At 37.3% G+C, this 27,197-nt stretch overlaps 2 protein-coding genes across 4 annotated transcripts in view; one reads left to right on the top strand and one right to left on the bottom strand.

Moving 5' to 3' along the window:
* Positions 1-73: 73 nt before the first annotated feature.
* TRMT5 (tRNA methyltransferase 5) lies at positions 74-18,419 on the bottom strand. Of its 2 annotated transcripts, XM_079914276.1 has the most exons (5): positions 18,389-18,419; positions 16,786-17,441; positions 8,851-8,975; positions 5,231-5,885; positions 74-4,857 (listed from the first exon to the last, which is right to left on the bottom strand). In XM_079914276.1, the coding sequence occupies exons 2-5, from the start codon at positions 17,273-17,275 to the stop codon at positions 4,805-4,807; spliced, it is 1,323 nt and encodes a 440-aa protein (XP_079770402.1). In that variant the 5' UTR covers positions 17,276-17,441; positions 18,389-18,419; the 3' UTR covers positions 74-4,804. The 2 variants fall into 2 exon arrangements, with proteins under 2 accessions (XP_079770402.1, XP_079770401.1); XM_079914275.1 differs by lacking the exon at positions 18,389-18,419 and having other exon boundaries at positions 16,786-17,665.
* An 80-nt stretch (positions 18,420-18,499) lies between these two features.
* Positions 18,500-27,197, top strand: part of SLC38A6 (solute carrier family 38 member 6) — a 75,326-nt gene continuing 66,628 nt past the window's right edge. For both annotated transcript variants that reach the window (XM_079914278.1, XM_079914277.1), the window contains exons 1-3: positions 18,500-18,947; positions 20,059-20,189; positions 21,979-22,052. In XM_079914278.1, coding sequence (XP_079770404.1) covers positions 18,843-18,947; positions 20,059-20,189; positions 21,979-22,052 — 310 coding nt within the window. In that variant the 5' untranslated portion in view covers positions 18,500-18,842. The remainder of the gene's footprint in view (positions 18,948-20,058; positions 20,190-21,978; positions 22,053-27,197) is intronic.

Below are 27,197 nucleotides of genomic sequence, written 5' to 3'. Positions count from 1 at the left end.
TTAACAAAACATTTCAAAGGCTTTCAAAACTTTTTTTTGAGCCTACCTTAATTATTGTGGAAATTGCCTGCACCTGATTTGGCAAATCAGTTAAATTCCACCACCTAGATATGTTTGTAATTATTTTGCCCTTACTATGGCCATACTTTGTTCAATAGGCTGGGTTTAGAAGTTAACTGACCCTATTAGATCAAAGGGAATGGTGAAAGATAACCTAATGGCAACAATTCACTAAATAACAAATATTCTACATTGATGAAATTATCCCCAATCCTCCCAGTGATTTCCTCTCTGAGACAAAAGGCTGTACAAGTCTTTTCATCTACATGAATTTAATAAGTCTTTTAATATTTTATAACACTAGCACAGAAACAACTACTGAGCATTAACCTATATGCCAAGCACTGTGCTTCATGCTTTATGAATTGTCTAATCCTTCTAACAGTGCTAATATTATTTCCCCATTTTAACAGGTGGAGATGCTAAGGCATGGAGAGGTTCAGCAACCTACCAAAGGTCAATACATCTTAAAAGGAGAAGAGTTTGGATTTGAACCCAAGTGGTTAAACTGCAGAGTCCATGTTCTAGAGATAGCTGTCAAACTTATAAACAACAGCTGTGCAAAACCAAATCTGAGTAGTCAAACTTCTTAAGACTTCCAGGAAATTTTACAGATCAAGTATCTAGTTCTTATATGGGATAGAAGTGACATCAACTAAATAATGGTGTTGATATCCTTGAGAGAAGTCCTGAGGAATTCATTATGTAGAACATGATTTGACTGCTAACTGCACTCCCTTTTATGCAGACATTAATGGATTGAATACATTTACTTGGTAATTAGGATGCATTATTATTTAGTATTCCTTAATTTCTTTCAATAAATATTTGAGTTAAGCTTCTCAGAAGTTACCTTTAGGCTGTCAGCAGGTGGTTTGGAATAATCATTTCAAAATCTAATTAACGTGGCAGAAAACTTGTCAAAAAGTTAACAAAATTAAAAAATTCTACCTAATGAGTGCTCTAGCTGTCATTTTCTAGTGGATTAACCAAGAGTTCAGTTACTAGGTATCACATCAAAAAGTTCAGGATGAGCCAAATTTAAATAATGAAATAATCACATGTTCACTTATCCACTCTGAGGGAAAAAGGAGGAGAGGTTAAAGTGTGTTAATAGAAGCATTTAAAGAATTCTGTTTTCTTTTGGCGGTATGCAGGCCTCTCACTGTTGTGGCCTCTCCCGTTGCGGAGCACAGGCTCCAGACACACAGGCTCAGCGGCCATGGCTCACGGGCCCAGCCACTCCGCGGCATGTGGGATCTTCCCGGACCGGGGCACGAACCCGTGTCCCCAGCATCGGCAGGCGGACTCTCAACCACTGCGCCACCAGGGAAGCCCCAGGAATTCTGTTTTCTTTACAATTATATACTGCATATTTTTTCTAATTAAGGGGTGACTAAATGGATCTTACCACTTTACATATGGATAAGAACATCATTTGCACCCACACTTAATATTTATAGCCTAGCACCTGGATGTATCAATGTAGTACTAGGAAAAAAGTTCTTATGCCTACTTGCAAATTAATTATCTTCACCTAGATCGGGAGAAGGCAAACTGTAGACCTCTGGCGAAATCCAGGGGCTTCCTTTTTTTGTATGCTCCATGAGTTAAGGTTGGTGTCTGTATACTTTTAAGGTTGGATAAAGCCAAAAGAATAATATACTTTTTAACATGTGAAAAGCATATGAAATTAAAATTTCAGTGTTCATAGTTTTTTTTTTTTTTTGGAATATGTGTTTATGTATTGTCTATGGCTGCTTTTGGACTACTATGGCAGTTGAGAGGCAGCAGAGACCTTATAGCTTAGAAAGCCTAAAATATTAAATGGCCCTTTACAGAAAGTTTGCTGACCCTTGCCCTACATACACTTGGAGGGGAGGGAGAGGAAGAAAATTAGAAGTCCCAAACTAGCAATCCCTGGCTGAATTAGCCCTCAAGGTTTTGCATAGGATAGGTTGGGTTGAACTCCAAAACCATTTTAAGTGTCTTTCGATAAGGAATAAAAGCTCCAAGTCATTACTTCCCTATACTTCTTACCATTTATTGCCATCATCTATTTATATTACCTAGCTTCTGAAGGCATTTGAGTTTGTAATTAATGACTTAGATTAGGGGTCCTCAAACTTTTTCTGTAGGACCAGAGAGTAAATATTTTAGGCTTTGTGGGCCAAGAGACAAAACTGAGGCCATTATGTAGATACAAGAGATACAATAAATTGGCACAATTTTTTAAATTAACAGACTTCAAAATACAATTGAGTACATTTTTTGTAGGGCTTTTTGGAGAATTACATTTCCTTTGATTGGGGTTCTAAGTGTTCCTATCATCAAAATGAATTTTAATTGATCACATGTTGATGGTTATATGTAATGAGATTTTACACATTTCATCTTTAAAAAAGTCTTTTCAGACAGATACTGCCAAATTCTAGAACATGTGATTTTAACTGAACATATACATCACTTGGAAGGCATTTGTAAAACTATGAGATTCTTAATCCCTTGGTATTTGCCTTTTAGCATGTCATTACAATAACACATTAATCACTTCCAATTGAAGATCAGATGGAAGTTCAATTGTAGTTAAATGGATTTTGAAATATGGAAATTTCCTTTGCATTTGCACCAAGGTTCCAAGAATGCTGAACTCAGAAAATATATCCATTGCTAATTTATGAGAATGAAAATCTTGTTTCTTGTTTTAATTTTTGATAGCATGAGAAATGTACAGTTGTAGTCATTTCAGACTACTGCAGTATGTTTCACATTAAAGTTATGTTTGCCTTGTAACTGTAGGTTGATATCTTTGAGAAATATTATCAAGTCTTTAGCAAAAACTAATTTCCAAAGACACTCAGTATTTTAGAAGTGTTTAAGGTTGATTCTTCTTAAGAAAAATTTCAGTCTTGTCCATGACCCCCAGAAATTGCAGTCATACCTTACAATTGCTAAGCAAATAAAACTTAGGTTAAGCTGAAGAAATTCAGCTTCAATTTCTGACAAAATTCAAGGACTCCGAGGATGGTTAAAGTCCATGAAAGCAAATGAAGTTTATCATTGACATTACTGGTTCACTAACACATGACAGATTCAAATATTTGTTGCAATGTACTTGCTGGTGAATAATATAGTGAATAACTATAGGTTTTAAACACGGTGCATTTTCATAAGCTTTGTAAATTTTTCCAACTAGAGCTTTTTCTACCTCACACTTTTCTTTTTAGCCATCATCAGTTATAACACATCAGATTCTACTTCAGGTTTTTACAGAATTAATTTTCTCAGTTTCTTTGAAAGTATTCACCAGTAGTTGTTGCGTGCAGAGTATTCATAGAGGCTAATTCTTCAGTAACTTCAAAGTCAGAATTCACGCCTCAAATAAACAAGAACTGAGCAGTATTAGTAATGTCTATCAGCTCATCAAGAGTAAAGAACTACTTGGACTCACTACCTTTTTGACTGCTGACGGTGCTCCCAATGTTCTCAACCCTGAGCAACTGTCCTTGCCAAAAGGTCAACAGTCCTAGACAAGTTTGCTTTCTCCAGACACATTTCTTAGACTGCTGCTTTCAAACACAATTAACTCACTGACAGTAAATGGTTTTCCTTGCTTGGCTTAACAAAAGAGTCACTTGGAGACTTACTTTGGTTGTAGCCTCACTTTCATTTTGTGAAGAAATTCTGCCATGAATTTCCAGTTTAAATACCTAATTTTTCTGACAGTTGCTTGCCTGTGAGTTGGAAATACTGTGATGAGTACTTCTTTGAGAAATGTCAAAGTATATTGTACTTTAGCTCAGGTATGGATGCTTTGTCATCTAATTCAATGTCAAAAAAATTCACACTCTACTGTGCCTTAAAAGCACAGCATGAATGGCCACTTTTCTTATTTTGGAATGAGGGATACATACTGATAATAGTAAAATAAAATGTAATAGCTTGGCAATACACATGGCACTCAAAATGTTGTTGAGTTGTAACTGTGTCACTGTGATTTGTAGTGTGCTGAGCAGCAGTATGAAGTGATGAGAATCATATCCCATCCGTGTTGCAACTACTCAACTCTGCTGTTATACCATGAGGGCAGCCATAGCCAGTATGTAAACAAATGAGTATGGTGTGTTCTAATAAAACTTTATTTATGGACACTGAAATTCAAATTTCATATAATTCTCATGTCACAAAATATTATTCTTTTGATTCTTTTTCAACCATTTAAAAATGTAAGAACCATTCTCGGGTCACTTGCCATACAACAACAGGTGGTGGACCAGATTTGGCCTGCTGGACAGAGTCTGCCTATCTCTGATCTAAATAATCTCATTTGTTAGTACTTTCATAGTAATAGTGTAGGAGTACTTATATAAGACTTAGCTACACTCTTCAACTAAGGATAACTGTAAAATGATTAGTTCTTTCCTAGTTAGCACGCAATTATCCTACCTTCAAAAACTATTTTCCCAAGAGAAAGACAATATTTAAATATATTTATCTAATAAAATATTAGATACATTTGATGATAAAATTATAATTGTAACATAAAAATGTATTTAGTAGACTTAAATTTGATAATCCCCAATTTATAAGACAGCTAGGGCAAAATATAAGGGTTCAATACTAAAGTAACTGAATGCTAAAATATAGAAATCATACAAATGATATTTCACTACATAAAGGTCTAGTGGGGAGCTGGAGAAAATATTTCCAATTAAGTGATTGAAGCAGTTTGTGTTTTTTCTTCCTAAGAGTCTTTATCCGTCCTCTGGCGTTTAATAGGTGGATCTTCATGATTGTCTGTAACAAATCCAGAAAACCTATATTAGGTAAGATACTTAACATTTGAAAATACTTTTAAAAAGCAAATAATACAGGCATTTTAAAGATTTTTAATCTAATTAACTTACACATGAAATAGTAACATTCCTGTGGATTTATTATTTTAGTGAAGTAGACTTCTACTAGACTGAACAGTAAATCATACTAAAATTTGTAAAATTGTGAGAAAGTAGTCACAATTGAATGGCAAGGGGTCTTGAACTGAAATACCTAACTAGAATGAGTTTAACCTATTTCCAAGTTTAAAAAATAATATAAAATATATATGTAGCCCCAGAAAGTTATATGAAAAGTATTACAGCTTACATTTAATTTCCCAGAAATTGCTCACCTCCATTTAGGGTCTGGTTCTTGTAAAGTATAGCAGCAGGAATCCGAAAAGTGATGCATAACATTTCCTTGTTAGGGGCCACATTTCTTACTAGGTGAACTGAACTGCATGCCTCCAAGGAGATGCCTAACACAGTTCCAGCTCGTTGCTGAACATCCTTAGCAGGATTAGCATCTTTGGAAAAGCTGTAACAGTGCACAATGGGAAAAAGCTCACTGCCGCATGGCTGTCCATCTAAGAGTGATTTGAAAGCACTGAGAAACTCAATAGCCTTTGCTGGCAAGTTCATGACAATGTGCACAGAGTGTTTTCTTTCTTTTGACGGTGGTCCCAGCTGCTGCATTAATTCTTCTCTGACTGGTCCTTGGAGGAAGTCTTTCCCATCCAAGTTAAAGACTTTCACCTTTTGGTCCACTTTATTTAATTTACAATTGTGTAGTAACCATTTATGGGATTCAGGATTGAGATCATTAGCAAATACAGTGCAGTTTTTCTTTGCTGCTGGAATGGCAAAGGGCCCAACCCCAGCAAAAACATCAAATAGGACATCCCCAGGTTTGAGAAGTTCTGTGATACGGCTGTGTTCTGTGGAGAGACGAGGATTCCAATAGACTTTTGAAAAATCAAATTCATAAGTGTAGTTGTTCTCTCGAACCTGAAAAAGGTATTATGCTTTTGGTTAAACTGCTTAGTCTTAAGTTGTAGTCACTGATATTGGATGGATGCACTCACAGACATACACACATTTAAATTTAGTATTATTAAGAGCAAAAAAAGCAGTGCATTTAAAGGCATTTTAATTAGAATTCTGGTGTTTACGCTATACTTGAGGCCACTTAATATCTTGCATTAGAAGTTTTCATGAGAAAAGTTCTCTCTTCAAAGCCAAGTGGTTCTCCATCTCATCCTAAAGGGCTATAAAGTGGTTCTCCAATCACACTAGGAATTTTTCAGATAGGCCAATTGACTGGCTTAATTATACTCTCTCCTGTCACCTGATAGAAAAAAAAACCTATACTTTGAAACAACACACTACACATATCTTCATGGTGGGTAGCTAAGTTGCAGACAGCACTTCCACACAGCAAGCAAGCTTCCCTCCTTAGTTTTCAGTTTGTCAGGGGGAGTCATGATAGATGTGTCATGTGTCATTGAATTTGGAGGTATTTTGCTGTGTTTTCAGACAGTTACTTGGACTTTGCAGGTTTCATGTCTATAAATAGAGCCAGTGTATAGAACAAATTATTCCCCTACTTTCTCCTTTCCCAAATCTGAGTTTTCATGGATAAACTAAATACATACAGTGAAGCAAAGTCTTGAACAAAATTAAGACTTTGCAGCATTTCTTTGGGGATTATCATAAACATGATAGAAAATAGAAAACAAAACTAAAATTACAGTTGTAGAATGTGACCTCACCCATCATCTTAAGCCCCTTATTTTAATAGATGAAGAATCACAAGGCCAGAAAGTTCTTAAGTTCTATAAATATGATAGAGATATCTTCTGTATTCTCTCTTCATGGACCTTAATTCCAAATTTGTACATATTTTTTTCTTCCTGACCACATCAGATGCTCTGGCCATATTATTAAGGTTCCAGTATTGGAAACGTTTCTTTATGATTCTGCCAACTAAAAGTCTTTCTAGGTATATAACTTGGAATGCTTATATATGTCTTGGGATGCTTTTTCCGAAATCTCCTTTCTACTCCCCTTTTAAGCTCTTTAGTGTGAATCACAGTTCTAGCTTAAAAAATTAGATTCTAAGTATCCCTCTGGTTTTATCATGCTGTCTTTGATATCTCGCTCCCTTAGTTAAGCATGACTTTCAGCAGATTCACTTTAGGAATCTTTTTACCTCACAATATACACACATACTACTTAAATGTTGCATGAGCTCCTAAAGTTAAACTTAAATGTGATTCTGTTTGGAGCAAAGAAATTATACTGAGTTTTTACATTTATTTGACAGTATAAATATTAGGTATAAAGCATGTCCTTAAGAACAAGCTTTAGTTGACTTAGGAAATCAATCACAAGGCATTTATAAAATTACAGAAGTTTCTCAGAACTTTTAGATGTTCTTTCTGAGAAGAATGATACTATCTGTTACCCTAAGGGTCAGTACCAAGAAAAGAACATGCACAGTGTTCAATCAGGGTATGCCTAAAGTTTAGTAGGTCTTCAGGTCGGCTGAGGTAAGCACTGTTATTACCAAAGGATTCATATTCAAATCTTGCTTGCCATAACAGACCTCACACATTATACACAAGTAGTAGGCAGTGGAGGTTTGGTATACAAGGAAAGACCATGCATGGACTCGAGTCAGAAGGCTTGCTCCAAACACTCAGTCATTCCTAGTTATTTCATCTGCATAAAGAGAATATGAATAACAACAACCATTATCTTGTGGGTCTCTTAGGATTTGTTATATTTAAAGCATTTAGCTCAGGACCTAAAATAAGTGTGTACTAAATGGTATTTTAATATCCTGACACTATTAAATTCTGGAGAAATATTGGCCCAGAATCTTAAAATTATTTTGCATAAGTTCTCTCCTGAGTTTTATAAAGTCCTGTTTGAAAGATATGACTAACACTTTAAGAATGGCTTTTGTTATTAAAATTATGGAGAGAGTTTAACCTATTTCTTAGCTTGGGTACAAAATTTCACATAATGTTAACATGTAATTATCTAAGGGGCTAAAAAAGGTTTATTATATCCAACACTCCAGAGGATTTGGGGGGTGGAAAATAAGAAAGTGGTTTATACCAGGAATCTGTTCCTACATATTTTAAATTATTTTTTCTTTGAAATAGATTTGTTTTGTTTTTCTTATAAAAGAAATATGTGCTCAGTAGAAAAGTATACAGACGATAACAAAGGTCACCAGTAGCTATACCAAATAAAAATATGCTCACTGTTAATGTTCTGGTGTATATGCATATTTACATACTTAAAATTATCATAGTTAAAATGTAACTATGTTGTATATACTATTCTACAACTTATTTTTTGTCACTTAACGTGTCAGTGGACAATTTAAGTATGGAGCTAAATATAAATAATCTTTAATGATGGAGTATTCCATTGTATTGTTATACCAAAATGTAATCAATTATCTACTGATGACATTTAGGTTGTTTCCATTTCTTTGTTTGTTTTATTTATTATTATAAAAATGATGCAGGGACTTCCCTGGCGGTCCAGTGGTTAACACTCCGTGCTTCCACTACAGGGGGTGGGGGTTTGATCCCTGGTCGGGGAACTAAGATCCCACATGCCACGCGGCGCAACCAAAAAAGGAAAAAAAAAAATGATGCAGAACCTAGTACGTACATCATTACAGTTTTGTCCAATTATATCCTTGAGATAACTTCCTATAAATGGAATGCTAGGTCAAAGGATGTATCTATTCAAAACTGCAATATATTACCATATACTCTTCCTGACTGTATCAAATTTGCACTCCCATCAATAGTATATGTAAATGCTCACATTCTCACATATTCATCAATACTGGGTATTTATTATATATTCTTAATCTTTGTTATCTATTCTGATTTCAAACATTAATCTTGATATACACTATATTAGGAGACAATAAAATACTCCATACCTTGGTCATCATATTCTCCTCTCCAGATAGCACTTCCATTTGGAAATTTCGGTAGGTATTATCAATGTTATTAATTTTATTTACCACTGAGGTGATTCCTGGATTTTTGTCAATCATAACTTGGCCTAAAATCAGAGAATTCATAATAAATATTGCCGTTTGGTTGCAAAATAAAAGCTAAAACTGCAAGTATGAAATTGATGTGAACTATATTTTCTTTTGGTTTATAGACAAAACCTGCATCTAGTATGTGTAAAGAGGCATGCAATTCTAAAAATTCAGCAGATTACTAAAGTTAATGTCTGACAGCTCCCAATGCAAACACACACAAAAAATGTGTGGGTACATTTATAAAAAAAATTTTTTGAGGAGTTTTGTTCTACCTAATATTTTTTCGTGTCTTTTACTTAGTCTTCTCAAATGTATCAATACAGCAGTAAGCAAACAGGTAGACCATAGGGAACTGGTTAAAAAACAGAAGGAAAAGATGTAAGGACTTTGGGAACAAATGGTCCCAGAAAACACCAGCCTGTCCTCATTGGCCTCAAACCAAATGTTTGCTTGATTGTGTATTTGAAACAGATACTTCCACTTTGGAAACACATACCAGCAAAATAATGTTTTCAAATAAAAGAAACATAGATTCTTTAGAGTTTTATCTAAACAAAATGTCCATTTACTTAAATTGTTCTTTATGTCAAACATTTGCCAGAGCAGAAAAAGCTACAAGGGTAAAGTACACCAGCAATGGTATACTGAAGCCCTATAATCAAAGTCTACATTTTTGTCAGCACTTTAAAAATTTATAAGAATCTATACACTGATTGGTTCAAGATGGCGGAATAGAAGGACGTGCTCTCACTCCCTCTTGTGAGAACACCGGAATCACAAATAACTGCTGAACAATCATTGACAGAAAGACACTAGACCTCACCAAAAATGATACCCCACATCCAAAGACAAAGGAGAAGCCACAACGAGATGGTAGCAGGGGTGCAATCACAATAAAATCAAATCCCATAACTCCTGGGTGGGTGACTCACAAACTAGAGAACACTTATACCACAGAAGTCCAACCACTGGAGTGAAGGTTCTGAGCCCCACGGCAGGCTTCCGCACCTGGGGGTCTGGCAACAGGAGGAGGAATTCCTAGAGAATCAGACTTTGAAGGCTAGTGGGATTTCATTGCAGGACTTCGACAGGACTGGGGGAAAGAGAGACTCCACTCTTGGAGGGCACACACAAAGTAGTGTGTGCATCGGGACCCAGGGGAAGGAGCAGTGACCCCATAGGAGACTGAACCAGACCTACCAGCTAGTGTTGGAGGGTCTCCTGCAGAGGCAGCGGGGAGGGCTGTGGCTCACAGTGGGGACAAGGACACTGGCAGCAGAAGTTCTCGGAAGTACTCCTTGGCATGAGCCCTCCCAAAGTATGCCATTAGCCCCACCAAAGAGCCCGGGTAGGCTCCAGTGTTGGGTCACCTCAGGCCAAACAACCAACAGGGAGGGAAACCAGCCTCACCCATCAGCAGTCAAGTGGATTAAAGTTTTACTGAGCTCTGCCCACCAGAGCAACAGCCAGCTCTACCCACCACCAGTCCCTCCCATCAGGAAACTTGCACAAGCCTCTTAGATAGCCTCATCCACCAGAGAGCAAACAGCAGAAGCAAGAACTACAATCCTGCAGCCTGTGGAACAAAAACCACATTCACAGAAAGAAAGACAAGATGAAAAGGCAGAGAGCAATGTATAAGATGAAGGAACAAGATAAAATCCCAGAAAAACAACTAAATGAAGTGGAGATAGACAACCTTCCAGAAAAAGAATTCAGAATAATGATAGTGAAGATGATCCAGGACCTCAGAAAAAGAATGGAGGCAAAGATCGAGAAGAAGCAAGACATGTTTAACAAAGACCTAGATGAATTAAAGAACAAACAGAAATAAACAATACAATAACTGAAACAAAAACTACACTAGAAGGAATCAATAGCAGAATAAATGAGGCAGAAGAATGGATAAGTCACCTGGAAGACAGAATGGTGGAATTCACTGCTGCGGAATAGAATAAAGAAAAAAGAATGAAAAGAAATGAAGACAGCCTAAGAGACCTCTGGGACAACATTAAACGCAACAACATTTGCATTATAGGGGTCCCAGAAGGAGAAGAGAGAGAGAAAGGACCCGAGAAAATATCTGAAGAGATTACAGTTGAAAACTTCCCTAACATGGGAAAGGAAATAGCCACCCAAGTCCAGGAAGTGCAGAGAGTCCCATACAGGATAAATTCAAGGAGAAACACACCGAGACACACAGTAATCAAATTGGCAAAAATTAAAGACAAAAATTATTGAGAGCAGCAAGGGAAAAATGACAAATAACATACAAGGGAACTCCCATAAGGTTAACAGCTGATTTCTCAACAGAAACTCTACAAGCCAGAAGGGAGTGGCATGATATACTTAAAGTGACAAAAGGGAAGAACCTACAACCAAGATTACTCAACCTGGCAAGAATCTCATTCAGATTCAATGGAGAAATCAAAAGCTTTACAGACAAGTAAAAGCTAAGAGAATTCAGCACCACCAGACCAGCTCTACAACAAATGCTAAAGGAACTTCTCTAAGTGGGAAACACAAGAGAAGAAAAGGACCTACAAAAACCCAAAACAATTAAGAAAATGGTCATAGGAACATACATATCGATAATTACCTTAAAGCTGAATGGATTAAATGCTCCAAACAAAAGACACAGGCTTGCTAAATGGATACAAAAACAAGGCTCATATATATGCTATCTAAAAGAGACCCACGTCAGACCTAGGGAAACATACAGACTGAAAGTGAGAGGATGGAAAAAGATATTCCATGCAAATGGAAATCAAAAGAAAGCTGTAGTAGCAATACTCATATCAGATATAATAGACTTTAAAATAAAGAATGTTACAAGAGACAAGGAAGGACACTATATAATGATCAAGGGATCAATCCAAGAAGAAGATATAATAATTATAAATATATATGCACCCAACATAGGAGCACCTCAATACATAAGGCAACTGCTAACAGTTATAAAAGAGGAAATCGACAGTAACACAATAATAGTGGGAGACTTTAACACCTCACTTACACCAATGGACAGATCTTCCAAACAGAAAATTAATCAGGAAACATAAGCTTTAATGACACAATAGACCACATAGATTTAATTGATATTTATAGGACATTCCATCCAAAAACAGCACATTACACTTTCTTCTCAAGTGCGCACGGAACATTCTCCAGGATAGATCATATCTTGGTTCACAAATGAAGACTTAGTAAATTTAAGAAAATTGAAATCATATCAAGTATCTTTGCTGACCACAACGCTATGAGATTAGAAATGAATTACAGGGAAAAAACGTAAAAAACACAAACACATGGAGGCTAAACAATACGTTACTAAATAACCAAGAGATCACTGAAGAAATCAAAGAGGAAATCAAAAAATAACTAGAGACAAATGACAATGAAAACACGATGATCCAAAACCTATGGGATGCAGCAAAAGCAGTTCTAAGAGGGAACTTTATAGCTATACAAGCCTACTTCAAGAAATTAGAAAAATCTCAAATAAACAATCTAACCTTACACCTAAAGGAACTAGAGAAAGAACAAACAAAACCCAAAGTTAGCAGAAGGAAAGAAATCATAACGATCAGAGCAGAAATAAATGAAATAGAAACAAAGAAAACAATAGCAAAGATGAATAAAACTAAAAGCTGATCCTTTGAGAAGATAAACAAAATTGATAAACCATTAGCCAGACTCATCAAGAAAAAGAGGGAGAGGACTCAAATCAGTAAAATTAGAAATGAAAAAGGAGAAGTTACAACAGACACTGCAGAAATACAAAGCATCCTAAGAGACTACTACAAGCAACTCTAGCCAATAAAATGGACAACCTCAAAGAAATGGACAAATTCTTAGAAAGGTATAACTTTCCAAGACTGAACCAGGAAGAAATAGAAAATATGAACAGACCAATCACAAGTAATGAAATTGAAACTGTGATTAAAAATCTTCCAACAAACAAAAGCCCAGGACCAGATGGCTTCACAGGTGAATTCTATCAAACATTTAGAGAACAGCTAACACCCATCCTTCTCAAACTCTTCCAAAAAATGACAGAGGAAGGAACACTCCCAAACTCATTCTATGAGGTCACCGTCACCCTGATAATAAAACCAGACAAAGATACTACAAAAAAAGAAAATTACAGACCAACATCACTGATGAATATAGATGCAAAAATCCTCAACAAAATACGAGCAAACAGAATCCAACAACACATTAAAAGGATCATACACCACAATCAAGTGGGATTTATCCCAGGGATGCAAGGATTCTTCAATATACGCAAATCAATCAGTGTGATACACTACATTAACAAATTGAAGAATAAAAACCATATGATCATCTCAATAGATGCAGGAAAAGCTTTTGACAAAATTCAACACCCATTTATGATAAACTCTTCAGAAAGTGGGCATATAGGGAACTTACCTCAACATAATAAAGGCCATATATGACAAACCCACAGCAAACATCATTCTCAATGGTGAAAAACTGAAAGCATTTCCTCTGAGATCAGGAACAAGACAAGGATGTCCACTCTCACCACTATTATTCAACATAGTTTTGGAAGTCCTAGCCACAGCAATCAGAGAAGAAAAAGAAATAAAAGGAATACAAATTGGAAAAGAAGAAGTAAAACTGTCACTGTTGGCAGATGACATGATACTATACACAGAGAATCCTAAAGATGCCACCAGAAAATTACTAGAGCTAATCAATGAATTTGGTAAAGTTGCAGGATACAAAATTAATGCACAGAAATCTCTTACATTCCTATATACTAATGATGAAAAATCTGAAAGAGAAATTAAGGAAACACTCCCATTTACCATTGCAACAAAAATAATAAAATACTTGGGAATAAACCTACCTAGGGAGACAAAAGACCTGTATGTAGAAAACTATAAGACACTGATGAAAGAAATTAAAGATAATATCAACAGATGGAGAGATATACCATGTTCTTGGGTTGGAAGAATCAATATTGTGAAAATGACTCTACTACCCAAAGCAATCTACAGATTCAATGCAATCCCTATCAAATTACCAATGGCATTTTTTACAGAACTAGAACAAAAAATCTTAAAATTTGTATGGAGACAGAAAAGACCCCAAATAGCCAAAGCAGTCTTGAGGGAAAAAAGAGGAGCTGGAGGAATCAGACTCCCTGACTTCAGACTATACTACAAAGCTACAGTAATCAAGACAATATGGTAATGGCACAAAAACAGAAATATAGATCAATGGAACAAGATAGAAAGCCCAGAGATAAACCTGTGCACCGATGGTCGACTAATCTATGACAAGGGAGGCAAGGATATACAATGGAGAAAATACAGTCTCTTCAATAAGTGGTGCTGGGAAAACTGGACAGCTACATGTAGAAGATTGAAATTAGAACACTCCCTAACACCATACACAAAAATAAACTCAAAATGGATTAGAGACCTAAATGTAAGACCGGACACTATAAAACTCTTAGAGGAAAACATAGGAAGAACACTCTTTGACATAAATCACAGCAAGATCTTTTTTGATCCATCTCCTAGAGTAATGGAAATAAAAACAGAAATAAACAAATGGGACCTAATGAAATTTAAAAGCTTTTGCACAGCAAAGGAAACCATAAACGAGACGAAAAGACAACCCTCAGAATGGGAAAAAATATTTGCAAATGAATCAACGGACAAAGGATTAATCTCCAAAATATATAAACAGCTCATGCAGCTCAATATTAAAAAAACAAACAACCCAATCAAAAAATGGGCAGAAGACCTAAATAGACATTTCTCCAAAGAAGACATACAGATGGCCAAGAAGCACATGAATAGCTGCTCAACATCACTAACCATTAGAGAAATGCAAATCAAAAGTACAATGAGGTATCACCTCACACCAGTTAGAATGGGCATCATCATAAAATCTACAAACAACAAATGCTGGAGAGGGTGTGGAGAAATGGGAAGCCTCTTGCACTGTTGGTGGGAATGTAAATTGATACAGCCACTATGGAGAACAGTATGGAGGTTCCTTATAAAACTGAAAATAGAGTTACCATAACCCAGCAATCCCACTACTGGGCATATACCCAGAGGAAACCACAATTCAAAAAGACACATGCACCCCAATGTTCATTGCAGCACTATTTACAGTAGCCAGGTCATGGAAGCAACCTATATGCCCATCGACAGACAAATGGATAAAGAAGGTGTGGTACATATATACAATGGAATATTACTCAGTCATGAAAAGGAACGAAATTGGGTCATTTGTAGAGACGTCGATGGACCTAGAGACTGTCATACATAGTGAAGTAAGTCAGAAAGAGAAAAACAAATATCGTATATTAATGCATATATGTGGAACCTAGAAAAATGGTACAGATGAACCGTTTTGCAGGGCAGAAAGTGAGACACAGATGTAGAGAACAAACGTATGGACACCAAGGGGGGAAAGTGGCAGGGGGTGGTGGTGGTGGTGGTGGTATCATTTGGGAGATTGGGATTGACATGTATACACTGATGTGTATAAAATGGATGACTAATAAGAACCTGCTATATAAAAAAATAAAATTAAATTAAAAAAAAAAAGAATCTGTACACTATCTCATTGTATAAGGAAAGATAACTTGATCTGTAAGTTAGTATAAAGTACTCCATAATACAAATATGCTTAAATACAACCAGAATTTGTCCAATTTCTCTCTGATAGTTAAATACCTGATTTTGAATATGATAATGTCAATAAACTCTTGTCAATAGTTGTTCTTATCTTGTTCTGCTTCAGGTATCAAAACTCAATTTTTAAGGTACAGAAGTTAGTTTGAAATGAATGAAATAAAAAAAATATTCTGAAGGTCTATAGTAATAGCTTTAGAATTACCACTGTATGAAAATATTTCATTTTTAATCTATGAGTGCCCCTTTATGAAAGAGAGTTTATAAAATAAGAGTGCTAAAAGGAATGTTGAGTTAGGATAGGCAATGACTCATAGGAAAGCCTATACTTGACATTTGCACCTAGTCATAATTATAAGGATCTGCTTAAGTATTTATTATGTTATCACTATGCATTATCAGCTCCTTTCATCAATAAAAACAAAGGAAATGCATAATAGCATAGCTCTGAAATCCTACCCATGCAAAACACTGAGCACTACATTTTAAAGCTGAAAATCATTCTCAGAAGTTCTGACAATTACTCTACATTAAAAAAAATTAATCTGGAGAATGCATGGACATTAAATATTTATATAAGAACAAGTGCGATTTTGATTAGTCTTCTAGTTCTTTCTTATCCCAAAGCATAAAAGACCCACGCTTCAACTTTGGGCTACAGAGGTAAGAGATACACAGCAGTGTTTCTAAAAGGCTAGGAACACTAAAAAAGTATGGTGCCTGACATACAGAAGAGGCTCAGTTAACTGAATCAATGAAAGCATGACTAAACAGTGTCTTGCCCTTCTGACTATGAAACACTCATGAAACCTAGCATTCAACATAGTCCTGAAGGACTAACAAGTCCTGTGTACCAAAATAATAACTGCCAAAGAGTTCTACAAAAGCAAGTGATTCAAGTTTACGCTTACGTGTTGTGTACACAAAAGCTTGAATTGATATTTAGAGATTGCTATGACTCTGGGAAGAGTATTCCAATATGGCCCTCAAAAGAAAGAATATGTAGCTTAAGATCCAGCTTAAAATTAAAATGATAAAATGTCCTGATTCTGTAATTCGGCATTAAAAAAAAATTTTTTTAACAAAAATTAGAACTTGCTAATTGCTTTCTAATATGTGAATATTACTAAGACACACCTACCAATTAAATGCTTGTAAGGCAGTTGATGATCTCGAAGGTTCAGGTGGGCAATATGTCCAACTCTGCTAAACCCTGAAGTCACATCTTGACCTTCAGGAAGCACAGCTTTCAAGATTTCTTCTGACTTAAAGTTTTCATAAGTTAGTTCCAAGTTATGTTTAGATATCTGTGGACTGACATTCAGCTGCTTTAAAATACTGAGTTCTCCCTTCTCAAAGGAATCATCAGTAAACATTTTATAGGGATCCAACATAATTAGTCTACTTTCTTCATCTTCTGGATCTTCAATCACACGTTTTATGCCTGGGCGCTGCAGTGCTGCCCTTTTAAGAGATCGCATCAATTTATTGACTATTTCTTTCCTCACTTTAAGCACCGGGATGGTGATTGTCTTTTTAAAAGCTGTTCTATCAAGTTCTGTCATTCCTCGAACATCAGAGGGGGGTGAAAACAATTCAGAGTCTCTCTGATTTGTTTCTATTTCAGGCATGGTTGAGAATATTTTTCTTTGATCCAACAAGAAAATACCAGGTGTTCTGCTAAGCTTCTGTATCAGTGATGCCCAAGCTAGTGGACTCAAGGATTCTGCTTCAGTTATTCTACAGCTTTCCACTTTGAGAAGTCTTCTTGAGAATCCAAATGGCCTCCATAAGATCCTAAAAAAAGTATTAATTAAAAGAAATACCATAAAGTTACAAACTAACTTAACATGTTCACAATAGGTCTTGAGGATAAAAATTTAAATTCACTACTGTTTTAAATAGCCTGCTAAATGCTGATAATTAAAACTTTTAGTGGTATGTGAGAAGTATACTATCTTTTCTAGGACAGGATGACTGCAAGATTTGAACCTTCACTCCACCTGCTGCCAGGACTAGGGCTTAGTGATCCATCACCCTCCCTATAGTCAATAAACCTCCCCACCCACAATTTTCTACAGAATATGTTTGGAATTAGAAGGCTGAAGTTTAAGTTAAAGGATCACCTCTAAACGAAATGGTCACTATATTTACGATTTTACCAATGTCAATTTTTAAAAGGATATTCTTATGGATGCTTAATGGGTCAGATGTTGTACTAAATGCTTTATGCACATTGTCAATCTTGGGAGGTGTGTGGTATCACATTCTCATCTTGTATACGAGTAAACTAAAGCTCAGAAGTAGGTAAATTGACCCGAAGTCTCGTTGCTGGTAAGTGGCTGAGCGAGGATTAAAATCCAGCGCCTGCGCTCTTAATCTATCTCAATGTCTTCGATGTTTTACTGCCACAAGTCCTGCCTGTAACTAGAGGTTTCAGTATTTTGAGGACGAGAACTTTGCTAAGTGTTATATGCACATCCCAGTAGCAGTATCAGTTATTAATTTTGCCTTCTGGAATACCGAAGAAGTAACTGTCAGAAGAAAGGGCCCTGCCCGGGAACCCTGTAAAGCAACTGTCAAAGTTCACAGGGTTCAAACTGGGTCTAGAAGTTAACCAGATGTGTGATCTTGGGTAAATTACTTATTGTGAGTCTCGTCTTTCCGCATGTAAAATGTGGCTAAAGGCTCTATCGGAAAGCTTTTGAAAAGATGAAACACTCCTCACTCCGCCGTACTCAGACCTAGGCTCCACACCAGATGGTGGGTGACCTCGTGACGTTTCCGCGCCCAGAGAGCGCGAGGCGGAGAGCAGCCCCGAGCGGACCCGTACCGCCACCATACCCTCAGCCTCTTCGAACTATCAAGGGCACGGCGGCCGCCATCTCACCAACGTCACCATCTCATTTCTCTGCGTCGCCCAGCAGCTGGCTCCAAGACCAGACCCTCACCTCATGCTCTGCTGCAGCTCGGAAATGGGTCGCCGGCGGGTGGGCGGGCCCTCGATGACACCATCAATGTTCGCCGCCGAGGGGCGAGCGTCATCAGATCACGTCGATTCCTCCTTTCTTCCCGGCCCTGGTGAGGTACGGGAACCCGGAAGGGCTGGGAACATAGCTCCGCCTTTGGCGCGACTACCCGACGGGAGGGCTGGGGTAGTAGCTTGTAGATGGACTGGGTAGTCGGCCAGTGAGCAGCATGGAGGCGCCCTGGGGGATCGTGGACGCTGAGCCCGGCTGGTTTGTCTCTGCCAGGCAGCCCGAAGAGGCGGAGGCGGAAGAGTTGAGCCCGTTGCTTAGCAACGTAAGTTCGCTCCACACGCTTCCCGGCACTTCTCTGAAGTGCCTGCCAAATAAAACCCGGAAAAGAAAGGGGATGGCAAGGGGAGAGGGGAGAAGTGGAGGGGAGGGCTTGGGGCCCAAAGGCAGCAGCCGAGATTCCGAGGAGATCTGGCGGAGTTCATGAATGTGATAGGAGCCTAAGGTGTCCTGGAAAGAGAAGCTGAAGTAAAGGTGCAGGCTCAGGTGGAAGAGGTGCAGCAGCGGGTGGAGGCTGGGGACCCCACAGAGGAGCAGCCCCGCGGTTATGTAACTCACTGCTGTTTGTTAGTATCTTTGTCGGCTTCTCGTTTCCTCCACTAGTCTTGTGAGCTTTTTGCAAGAGTCACAAGATTTTTCTTTTCTCGGCTTAGTCATTGGGGACCTGTAAACATCTTAATACAAAGAACCGTGAAGGAGCGGAGGTGGCCTGGTAATAAGTATGTAGCACTTCCCTGGCCCTAAAGCCTGTGCAGTGGGCACTTCGGCTCTTTAACTCAAGTCCCAGGGCAATAACAGTTTCTAGGACTTTGTTCCCGAATGCTATTTTAGGGGAGAGTGTTTTCTGGGGTGTATCCTCGCCAGAGCAATGTGAATTGCTTCTATTTATTATATCGTCATTGCATGGCATTCCTGACCATCCTTCCAGTTGGGTAGACTTAATGCATTGAGTGTATAAATAGAGATTAGTTTTGCAGTCCTACTAATTGGGGAGCAACAGTTGTCTGCAGCAGCTCCAAGCTGACTCAGGGATTCAGTAATCACGTGAGCTTGAGGCCATCTGCCTGCTCTCTGTCCCCACCCCGTCTTACCCTATCTTCATCTTTTGCAGTCACAAGGTTGGTTAGTCATGGCTCTTCCTGAAGCCTACCGGGTCTCTGTGCAGGTGGCAATGATTTTCCCAGGAAACTAGGTTCCTGGAGCTGCACTAGTGAGCGGTGAGAAGGGAAGGAAAGGAAACCAGTGCTGGTTGAGCAGCTAGTATGTTACATGATGCCTGTGGTTTGTAAGAGACTTTCTCCATAACGTGTCAGTCATTTCTGAAGGAAATTTGAACTTCACCATTCAAACACTTTATTAAATTTGTGTGCTTACAGGAACTTCACAGACAGGGATCCCCAGGTGTTTCATTTGGTTTCTCAGTGTTTAATTTGATGAATGCCATCATAGGAAGTGGTATCCTTGGCTTAGCTTATGTTATGGCTCATACTGGTATCCTTGGATTTAGGTGAGTTTTTTTCTTATTTTACTTATTTTTTTTTTCATTTTTATAGTACACTGAGAAGCAAAGAGGTAGACAGCAGAAGGTGGTATTATACAATTTCTAGTTATTTCTGGGGTTTTAGCATTTTCCTCTTAGTCTTGTATTGTTGCTAGCCTGTAGCTTGGAGGGATGCTACATAATTTGTATTTTTCATCCAAAGTGTGGCTAATTTTAAAAAATGGAAACTTGATCCACACTTGTTTATAACCTTAAGAAGTGGCTTGTTTGTTGTGTCAAGTTGGCCAAAGTAAATCAGTTTATCAGCCATGCAGATTACTTATAAAGAGCGATTTTGTGAGTGTAAATAAAGCACATGATTCTTTCATTTCTCTCCATCTCCTTCTCTCTTCCTACTTAAGTAGTCTTGTTTCACTTTCTGAGGCTAGACATGTATTCTGTGCTCATTCCTTCTCATCTTTTGAGACTCAGCTCGTATGCCAGTTTGCCCAAGATAGAAGACATTCCTGTCTTTTCTGTGCTTCCATAGTACTTTGTATATTTATTCTTTTGTTATAATATAATGATTTGTTTGCAAGTGAGTTTCCCCACTAAACCCCGAAATCCTTTAGGACTAGACCTTATCCTTAGCATCTAGCACCATGCTTAATAGAATGAATGAATGTTTGTTTTGTCAGTAGAAGCAGACCTATTTTTCTAGGAAATTTAAAATACATAGTCTCAAAAAAATAATAAAAATAAAATACACAGTCTCATTTAGGTTCATTTTTGCCTTTATTTTGAAATTCTTGATTAGCAAACCAACTTGCTTTTATTATGGCATGTATTCATGGACTTCCATAGTTTTAAAACTTCAAAGCTATGTGTGACATCTTAGGCAAGACATAATCATGGGACTTATTTCTTAGTTCCCTTTGAAAAATCACATTTTATACTCCAGCGTCTTAAACGCAGATATATACCACTGAATGGGTGCTTGCTGAATCATATCACAGTTTCCATTTGGTGATGCCAAACTGTTACTTTGTGAGGTCTCTGACATCAGTTGACAAGTGTACTTTCATCTCTCAGTTTTGCTACTGATTAACAAGTATTAAGTGGACTACAAAGACAGAATTTCTTCAACTTCGGGAGCACTCCACTGGGGACAGCTCTCTAGAAGTTTGTCCTGCCAGTACGGTCCTGAGAATAAGTAGGGGATTATTCATGCTGTTTCTTTTCATACTTCTGGCTAGAGGACTCCAATTATTACATTGCACATTTTTCAAATTGTGTCATTAGAAGTGTGTTAACTGTATTTTTTTGGTTTGGTTTGGTGAGTGTGTGTTTAATAGATAGTAGGAAATGCAGTGTTAATTCAAAATTATAGGGAGGTACACATCTTTGGAAGGGGAGGGATAGAGGAAAGAAAACAGAAGACAATGAGATTTCACAACTGAAACTTCTCTCTAGACTTAACAATAGGAAAAATAGTTATAAAAGGGATGTATTACAAGATAACTGAATGGCTAAACCAGCAGTCAGCAGACAAGAGCGCTAAAGAAGGAAATTCTTCTGTCGTTTTAAATAAACTTTGGTTTTTTTCTGAGTTTTGTTTTAAAAGCAGTACATATTCGTTTAAATAAAATTTGGTAAATATAGAAAGTATCTTCTTACTTTCTTTAATGGCCATAATCCAACTACTTAAAGACAGTCCCTGTGAGCATTTCAATGTGAAAAAAAAATTGATTTTTTAATGAGATACCATAAAAAAGAAATTTGGGGGGATTTGACCATGTGCTGTTTTATATTTTAGTTTCTTGCTGCTGATAGTCGCTCTCCTGGCTTCTTACTCAGTTCATCTCCTGCTTAGTTTGTGTATTCAGACAGGTGAGTAAAATGTTATGCTGATTCTTTTTTTTTTTTTTTTTTTGCGGTACGCGGGCCTCTCACTGTTGTGGCCTCTCCCGTTGCGGAGCACAGGCTCCGGACGCGCAGGCTCAGCGGCCATGGCTCACGGGCCTAACCGCTCCATGGCATTTGGGATCTTTGCGGACCGGGGCATGAACCCGTGTCCCCTGCATCGGCAGGCGGACTCTCAACCACTGTGCCACCAGGGAAGCGCTATGCTGGTTCATTTGATGAAGTAGCCCATTGTGATTATATCTATGTACATTGGATTGGCTGTCTCAAATCTCAAATTTCCAGCGGACATACATTATTATTAGGTAGGATGGTTGAAATGGAAAATTTCAAAAGGTCAGGATATGTAGACCCAATCCTACAGGGGAATATCCAAGGACAGAATGGGAGGAGGAAACCAGCATTCTTCCCTGCCTTTCTCTACAACATGTGACATAATTTTCTGGGTTCGATTAGGGGAAGCACCTGAAAGGTGTTTAAAGGATCCAGACCTTGTGTTATGGGGCAGTAGACAGGTGTTCATGCTGGTCATCTTTCTCGTAGGGTGATCATCTCCTCGAGAACACCTTCTCAGATCTACTACTGCCATCTCTGCCCCCCTTATATGTGTATGAGTATTTTCAATTTGAAACTTTATTATGCAGTTCAGTCATTTATTGAATAAGTTCTTTTAAGTTGCAATAAATAAAAGTGTATGAATTGCGGAACTGCTTTCATAAGGCTTTTCTTTTGGCATTAACAAATACTCTATGTCCATCAGTCATGGTGTTTTTTTTTTTTCTTTTTTTAACATCTGTATTGGAGTATAATTGCTTTACAATGGTGTGTTAGTTTCTGCTTTATAACAAAGTGAATCAGTTATACATATAAATATGTTCCCATATCTCTTCCCTCTTGCATCTCCCTCCTTCCGACCCTCCCTATCCCACCCCTCTAGGTGGTCACAAAGCACCAAGCTGATCTCCCTGTGCTATGCAGCTGCTTCCCACTAGTTATCTCTTTTACGTTTGGTAGTGTATATATGTCCATGCCACTCTCTCACTTTGTAACAGCTTATCCTTCCCCCTCCCCATATCCTCAAGTCCATTCTCTAGTAGGTCTGTATCTTTATTCCCATCTTACCCCTAGGTTCTTCATGACATTTTTTTCTTTCTTAGATTCCATATATATGTGTTAGCATATGGTATTTGTCTTTCTCTTTCTGACTTACTTCACTCTGTATGACAGACTATAGGTCCATCCACCTCACTACAAATAACTCAATTTCGTTTCTTTTTATGGCTGAGTAATATTCCATTGTATGTATGTGCCACATCTTCTTTATCCATTCATCCCATGATGGACACTTAGGTTGCTTCCATCTCCTGGCTATTGTAAATAGAGCTGCAATGAACATTTTGGTACATGACACTTTTTGAATTATAGTTTTCTCAGGGTATATGCCCAGTAGTGGGATTGCTGGGTCATATGGTAGTTCTATTTGTAGTTTTTTAAGGAACCTCCATACTGTTCTCCATAGTGGCTGTACCAATTCACATTCCCAGCAGCAGTGCAAGAGTGTTCCCTTTTCTCCACACCCTCTCCAGCGTTTATTGTTTCTAGATTTTTTGATGATGGCCATTCTGACAGGTGTGAGATGATATCTCATTGTAGTTTTGATTTGCATTTCTCTAATGATTAATGATGTTGACCATTCTTTCATGTGTTTGTTGGCAATCTGTATATCTTCTTTGGAGAAATGTCTGTTTAGGTCTTCTGCCCATTTTTGGATTGGATTGTTTATTTTTTTGTTACTGAGCTGCATGAGCTGCTTGTAAATTTTGGAGATTAATCCTTTGTAAGTTGCTTCATTTGCAAATATTTTCTCCCATTCTGAGGGTTGTCTTTTGGTCTTGTTTATGATTTCCTTTGCTGTGCAAAAGCTTTTAAGTTTAAGTTTCTTTAGGTCGCATTTGTTTATTTTTGTTTTTATTTCCATTTCTCTAGGAGGTGGGTCAAAAAGGATCTTGCTGTGATTTATGTCATAGAGTGTTCTGCCTATGTTTTCCTCTAAGAGGTTGATAGTTTCTAGCATTACATTTAGGTCTTTAATCCATTTTGAGCTTATTTTGGTGTATGGTGTTACGGAGTGTTCTAATCTCAAACTTTTACATGTACCTGTCCAGTTTTCCCAGCACCACTTATTGAAGAGGCTGTCCTTTCTCCACTGTATATTCCTGCCTCCTTTATCAAAGATAAGGTGACCATATGTGCACAGGTTTATCTCTGGGCTTTCTATACTGTTCCATTGATCTATATTTCTGTTTTTGTGCCAGTACTATACTGTCTTGATTACTGGAGCTTTGTAGTGTAGTCTGAAGTCAGGGAGCCTGATTCCTCCAGCTCCGTTTTTCTTTCTTAGAATTGCTTTGGCTATTTGGGGTCTTTTGTGTTTCCATACAAATTGTGAAATTTTTTGTTCTAGTTCTGTGAAAAATGCCAGTGGTAGTTTGATAGGGATTGCATTGAATCCATAGATTGCTTTGGGTAGTAGAGTCATTTTCACAATGTTGCTTCTTCCAATCCAAGAACATGGTATATCTCTCCATCTATTTGTATCATCTTTAATTTCTTTCATCACTGTCTTATAATTTTCTGTGCACCGGTCTTTTGTCTCCTTAGGTAGGTTTATTCCTAGATATTTTATTCTTTTTGTTGTAATGGTAAATGGGAGTGTTTTCTTAATTTCACTTTCAGATTTTTCATCATTTGTGTATAGGAATGCCAGAGAGTTCTGTGCATTAATTTTGTATCCTGCTACTTTACCAAAATCATTGATGAGCTCTAGTAGTTTTCTGGTAGCATCTTTAGGATTCTCTATGTATAGTATCATGTCATCTGCAAACAGTGACAGCTTTACTTCTTCTTTTCCGATTTGGATTCCTTTTATTTCCTTTTCTTCTCTGATTGCTGTGGCTACAACTTCCAAAACTATGTTGAATAAGAGTGGTGAGAGTGGGCAACCTTGTCTTGTTCCTGATCTTAGTGGAATTGGTTTCAGTTTTTCACCATTGAGGACTATGTTGGCTGTGGGTTTGTCATATATGGCCTTTATTATGTTGAGAAAAGATCTCTCTATACCTACTTTCTGCAGGGTTTTTATCATAAATGGGTGTTGAATTTTGTCGAAAGCTTTCTCTGCATCTATTGAGATGATCATGTGGTTTTTCTCCTTCAGTTTGTTAATATGGTGCATCACATTGATTGATTTGCATATATTGAACAATCCTTGCATTCCTGGAATAAACCCCACTTGATCATGGTGTATGATCCTTTTAATGTGCTTTTGGATTCTGTTTTCTAGTGTTGTGTTGAGGATTTTTGCATCTATGTTCATCAGTGATATTGGCCTGTAGTTTCCTTTCTTGGTAACATCTTTGTCTGGTTTTGGTATCAGGGTGATGGTGGCCTCATAGAATGAGTTTGGGAGTGTTCCTCTCTCTGCTATATTTTGAAAGAGTTTGAGAAGGATAGGTGTTAGCTCTTCTCTAAATGTTTGATAGAATTCACCTGTGAAGCCATCTGGTCCTGGGCTTTTGTTTGTTGGAAGATTTATAATCACAGTTTCTATTTCAGTGCTTGTGATTGGTCTGTTCATATTTTCTATTTCTTCCTGAATAAGTCTTGGCAGGTTGTGCATTTCTAAGAATTTGTCCATTTGTTCCAAGTTTTCCATTTTATTGGCATAGAGTTGCTTGTAGTAATCTCTCATGATCTTTTGTATTTCTGCAGTGTCAGTTGTTACTTCTCCTTTTTCATTTCTAATTCTATTGATTTGAGTCTTCTCCCTTTTTTTCTTGATGAGTCTGGCTAATGGTTTATCATTTTTTTTTTATCTTCTCAAAGAACCAGCTTTTAGTTTTATTGATCTTCGCTATCGTTTCCTTCATTTCTTTTTCATTTATTTCTGATCTGATCTTTATGATTTCTTTCCTTCTGCTAACTTTGGGTTTTTTTTGTTCTTTTTTCTCTAATTGCTTTAGGTGCAAGGTTAGGTTGTTTATTTGAGATGTTTCCTGTTTCTTAAGGTAGGATCGTATTGCTATAAACTTCCCTCTTAGAACTGCTTTTGCTGCATCCCATAGGTTTTGGGTCGTCGTGTCTCCATTGTCATTTGTTTCTAGGTATTTTTTGATTTCCTCTTTGATTTCTTCAGTGATCACTTCGTTATTAAGTAGTGTATTGTTTAGCCTCCATGTGTTTGTATTTTTTACAGATGTTTTCCTGTAATTGATATCTAGTCTCATAGCGTTGTGGTCGGAAAAGATACTTGATACAATTTCAATTTTCTTAAATTTACCAAGGCTTGATTTGTGACCCAAGATATGATCTATCCTGGAGAATGTTCCATGAGCACTTGAGAAAAATGTGTATTCTGTTGTTTTTGCATGGGATGTCCTATAAATATCAATTAAGTCCATCTTGTTTAATGTATCATTTAAAGCTTGTGTTTCCTTATTTATTTTCAGTTTGGATGATCTGTCCATTGGCGAAAGTGGGGTGTTAAAGTCCCCTACTATGAATGTGTTACTGTCGATTTCCCCTTTTATGGCTGTTAGTATTTGCCTTATGTATTGAGGTGCTCCTATGTTGGGTGCATAAATATTTACAATTGTTATATCTTCTTCTTGGATCGATCCCTTGATCATTATGTACTGTCCTTCTTTGTCTCTTGTAATAGTCTTTATTTTAAAGTCTATTTTGTCTGAGATGAGAATTGTTACTCCAGCTTTCTTTTGATTTCCATTTGCATGGAGTATCTTTTTCCATTTGCATGGATACTCCATTTGCATGGAGTATCTTTTTCCAGGATGGAAAATGGAAGTCAAAAGAAAGTCTGTATGTGTCCCTAGGTCTGAAGTGGGTCACTTGTAGACAGCATATATATGGGTCTTGTTTTTGTGTCCATTCAGCCAGTCTGTGTCTTTTGGTGGGAGCATTTAATGCATTTACATTTAAGGTTATTATCGATATGTACGTTCCTATTCCCATTTTCTTAATTGTTTTGGGTTTGTTATTGTAGGTCTTTTCCTTCTCTTGTGTTTCTTGCCTAGAGAAGTTCCTTTAGCATTT

The sequence above is a fragment of the Stenella coeruleoalba genome (assembly GCF_951394435.1).
Source record: "Stenella coeruleoalba genome assembly, chromosome: 2".
In the NCBI taxonomy this organism is placed as follows: domain Eukaryota; kingdom Metazoa; phylum Chordata; class Mammalia; order Artiodactyla; family Delphinidae; genus Stenella; species Stenella coeruleoalba.
Note: the sequence above shows the minus strand (reverse complement) of the source record. Positions and strands in the feature narration are given on the sequence as shown.

Excerpts from the sequence above, each read along its gene's own strand:
- TRMT5 (XM_079914275.1), bottom strand. The coding sequence starts at position 17,473 with ATGGTATTTCTTTTAATTAATACTTTTTTTAGGATCTTATGGAGGCCA. Across the intron at positions 8,976-16,785 it reads GCCTTACAAGCATTTAATTG|GCCAAGTTATGATTGACAAA; the intron begins GTAGGTGTGTCT and ends CTCTGATTTTAG. Across the intron at positions 5,886-8,850 it reads AGGAGAATATGATGACCAAG|GTTCGAGAGAACAACTACAC; the intron begins GTATGGAGTATT and ends TACCTTTTTCAG.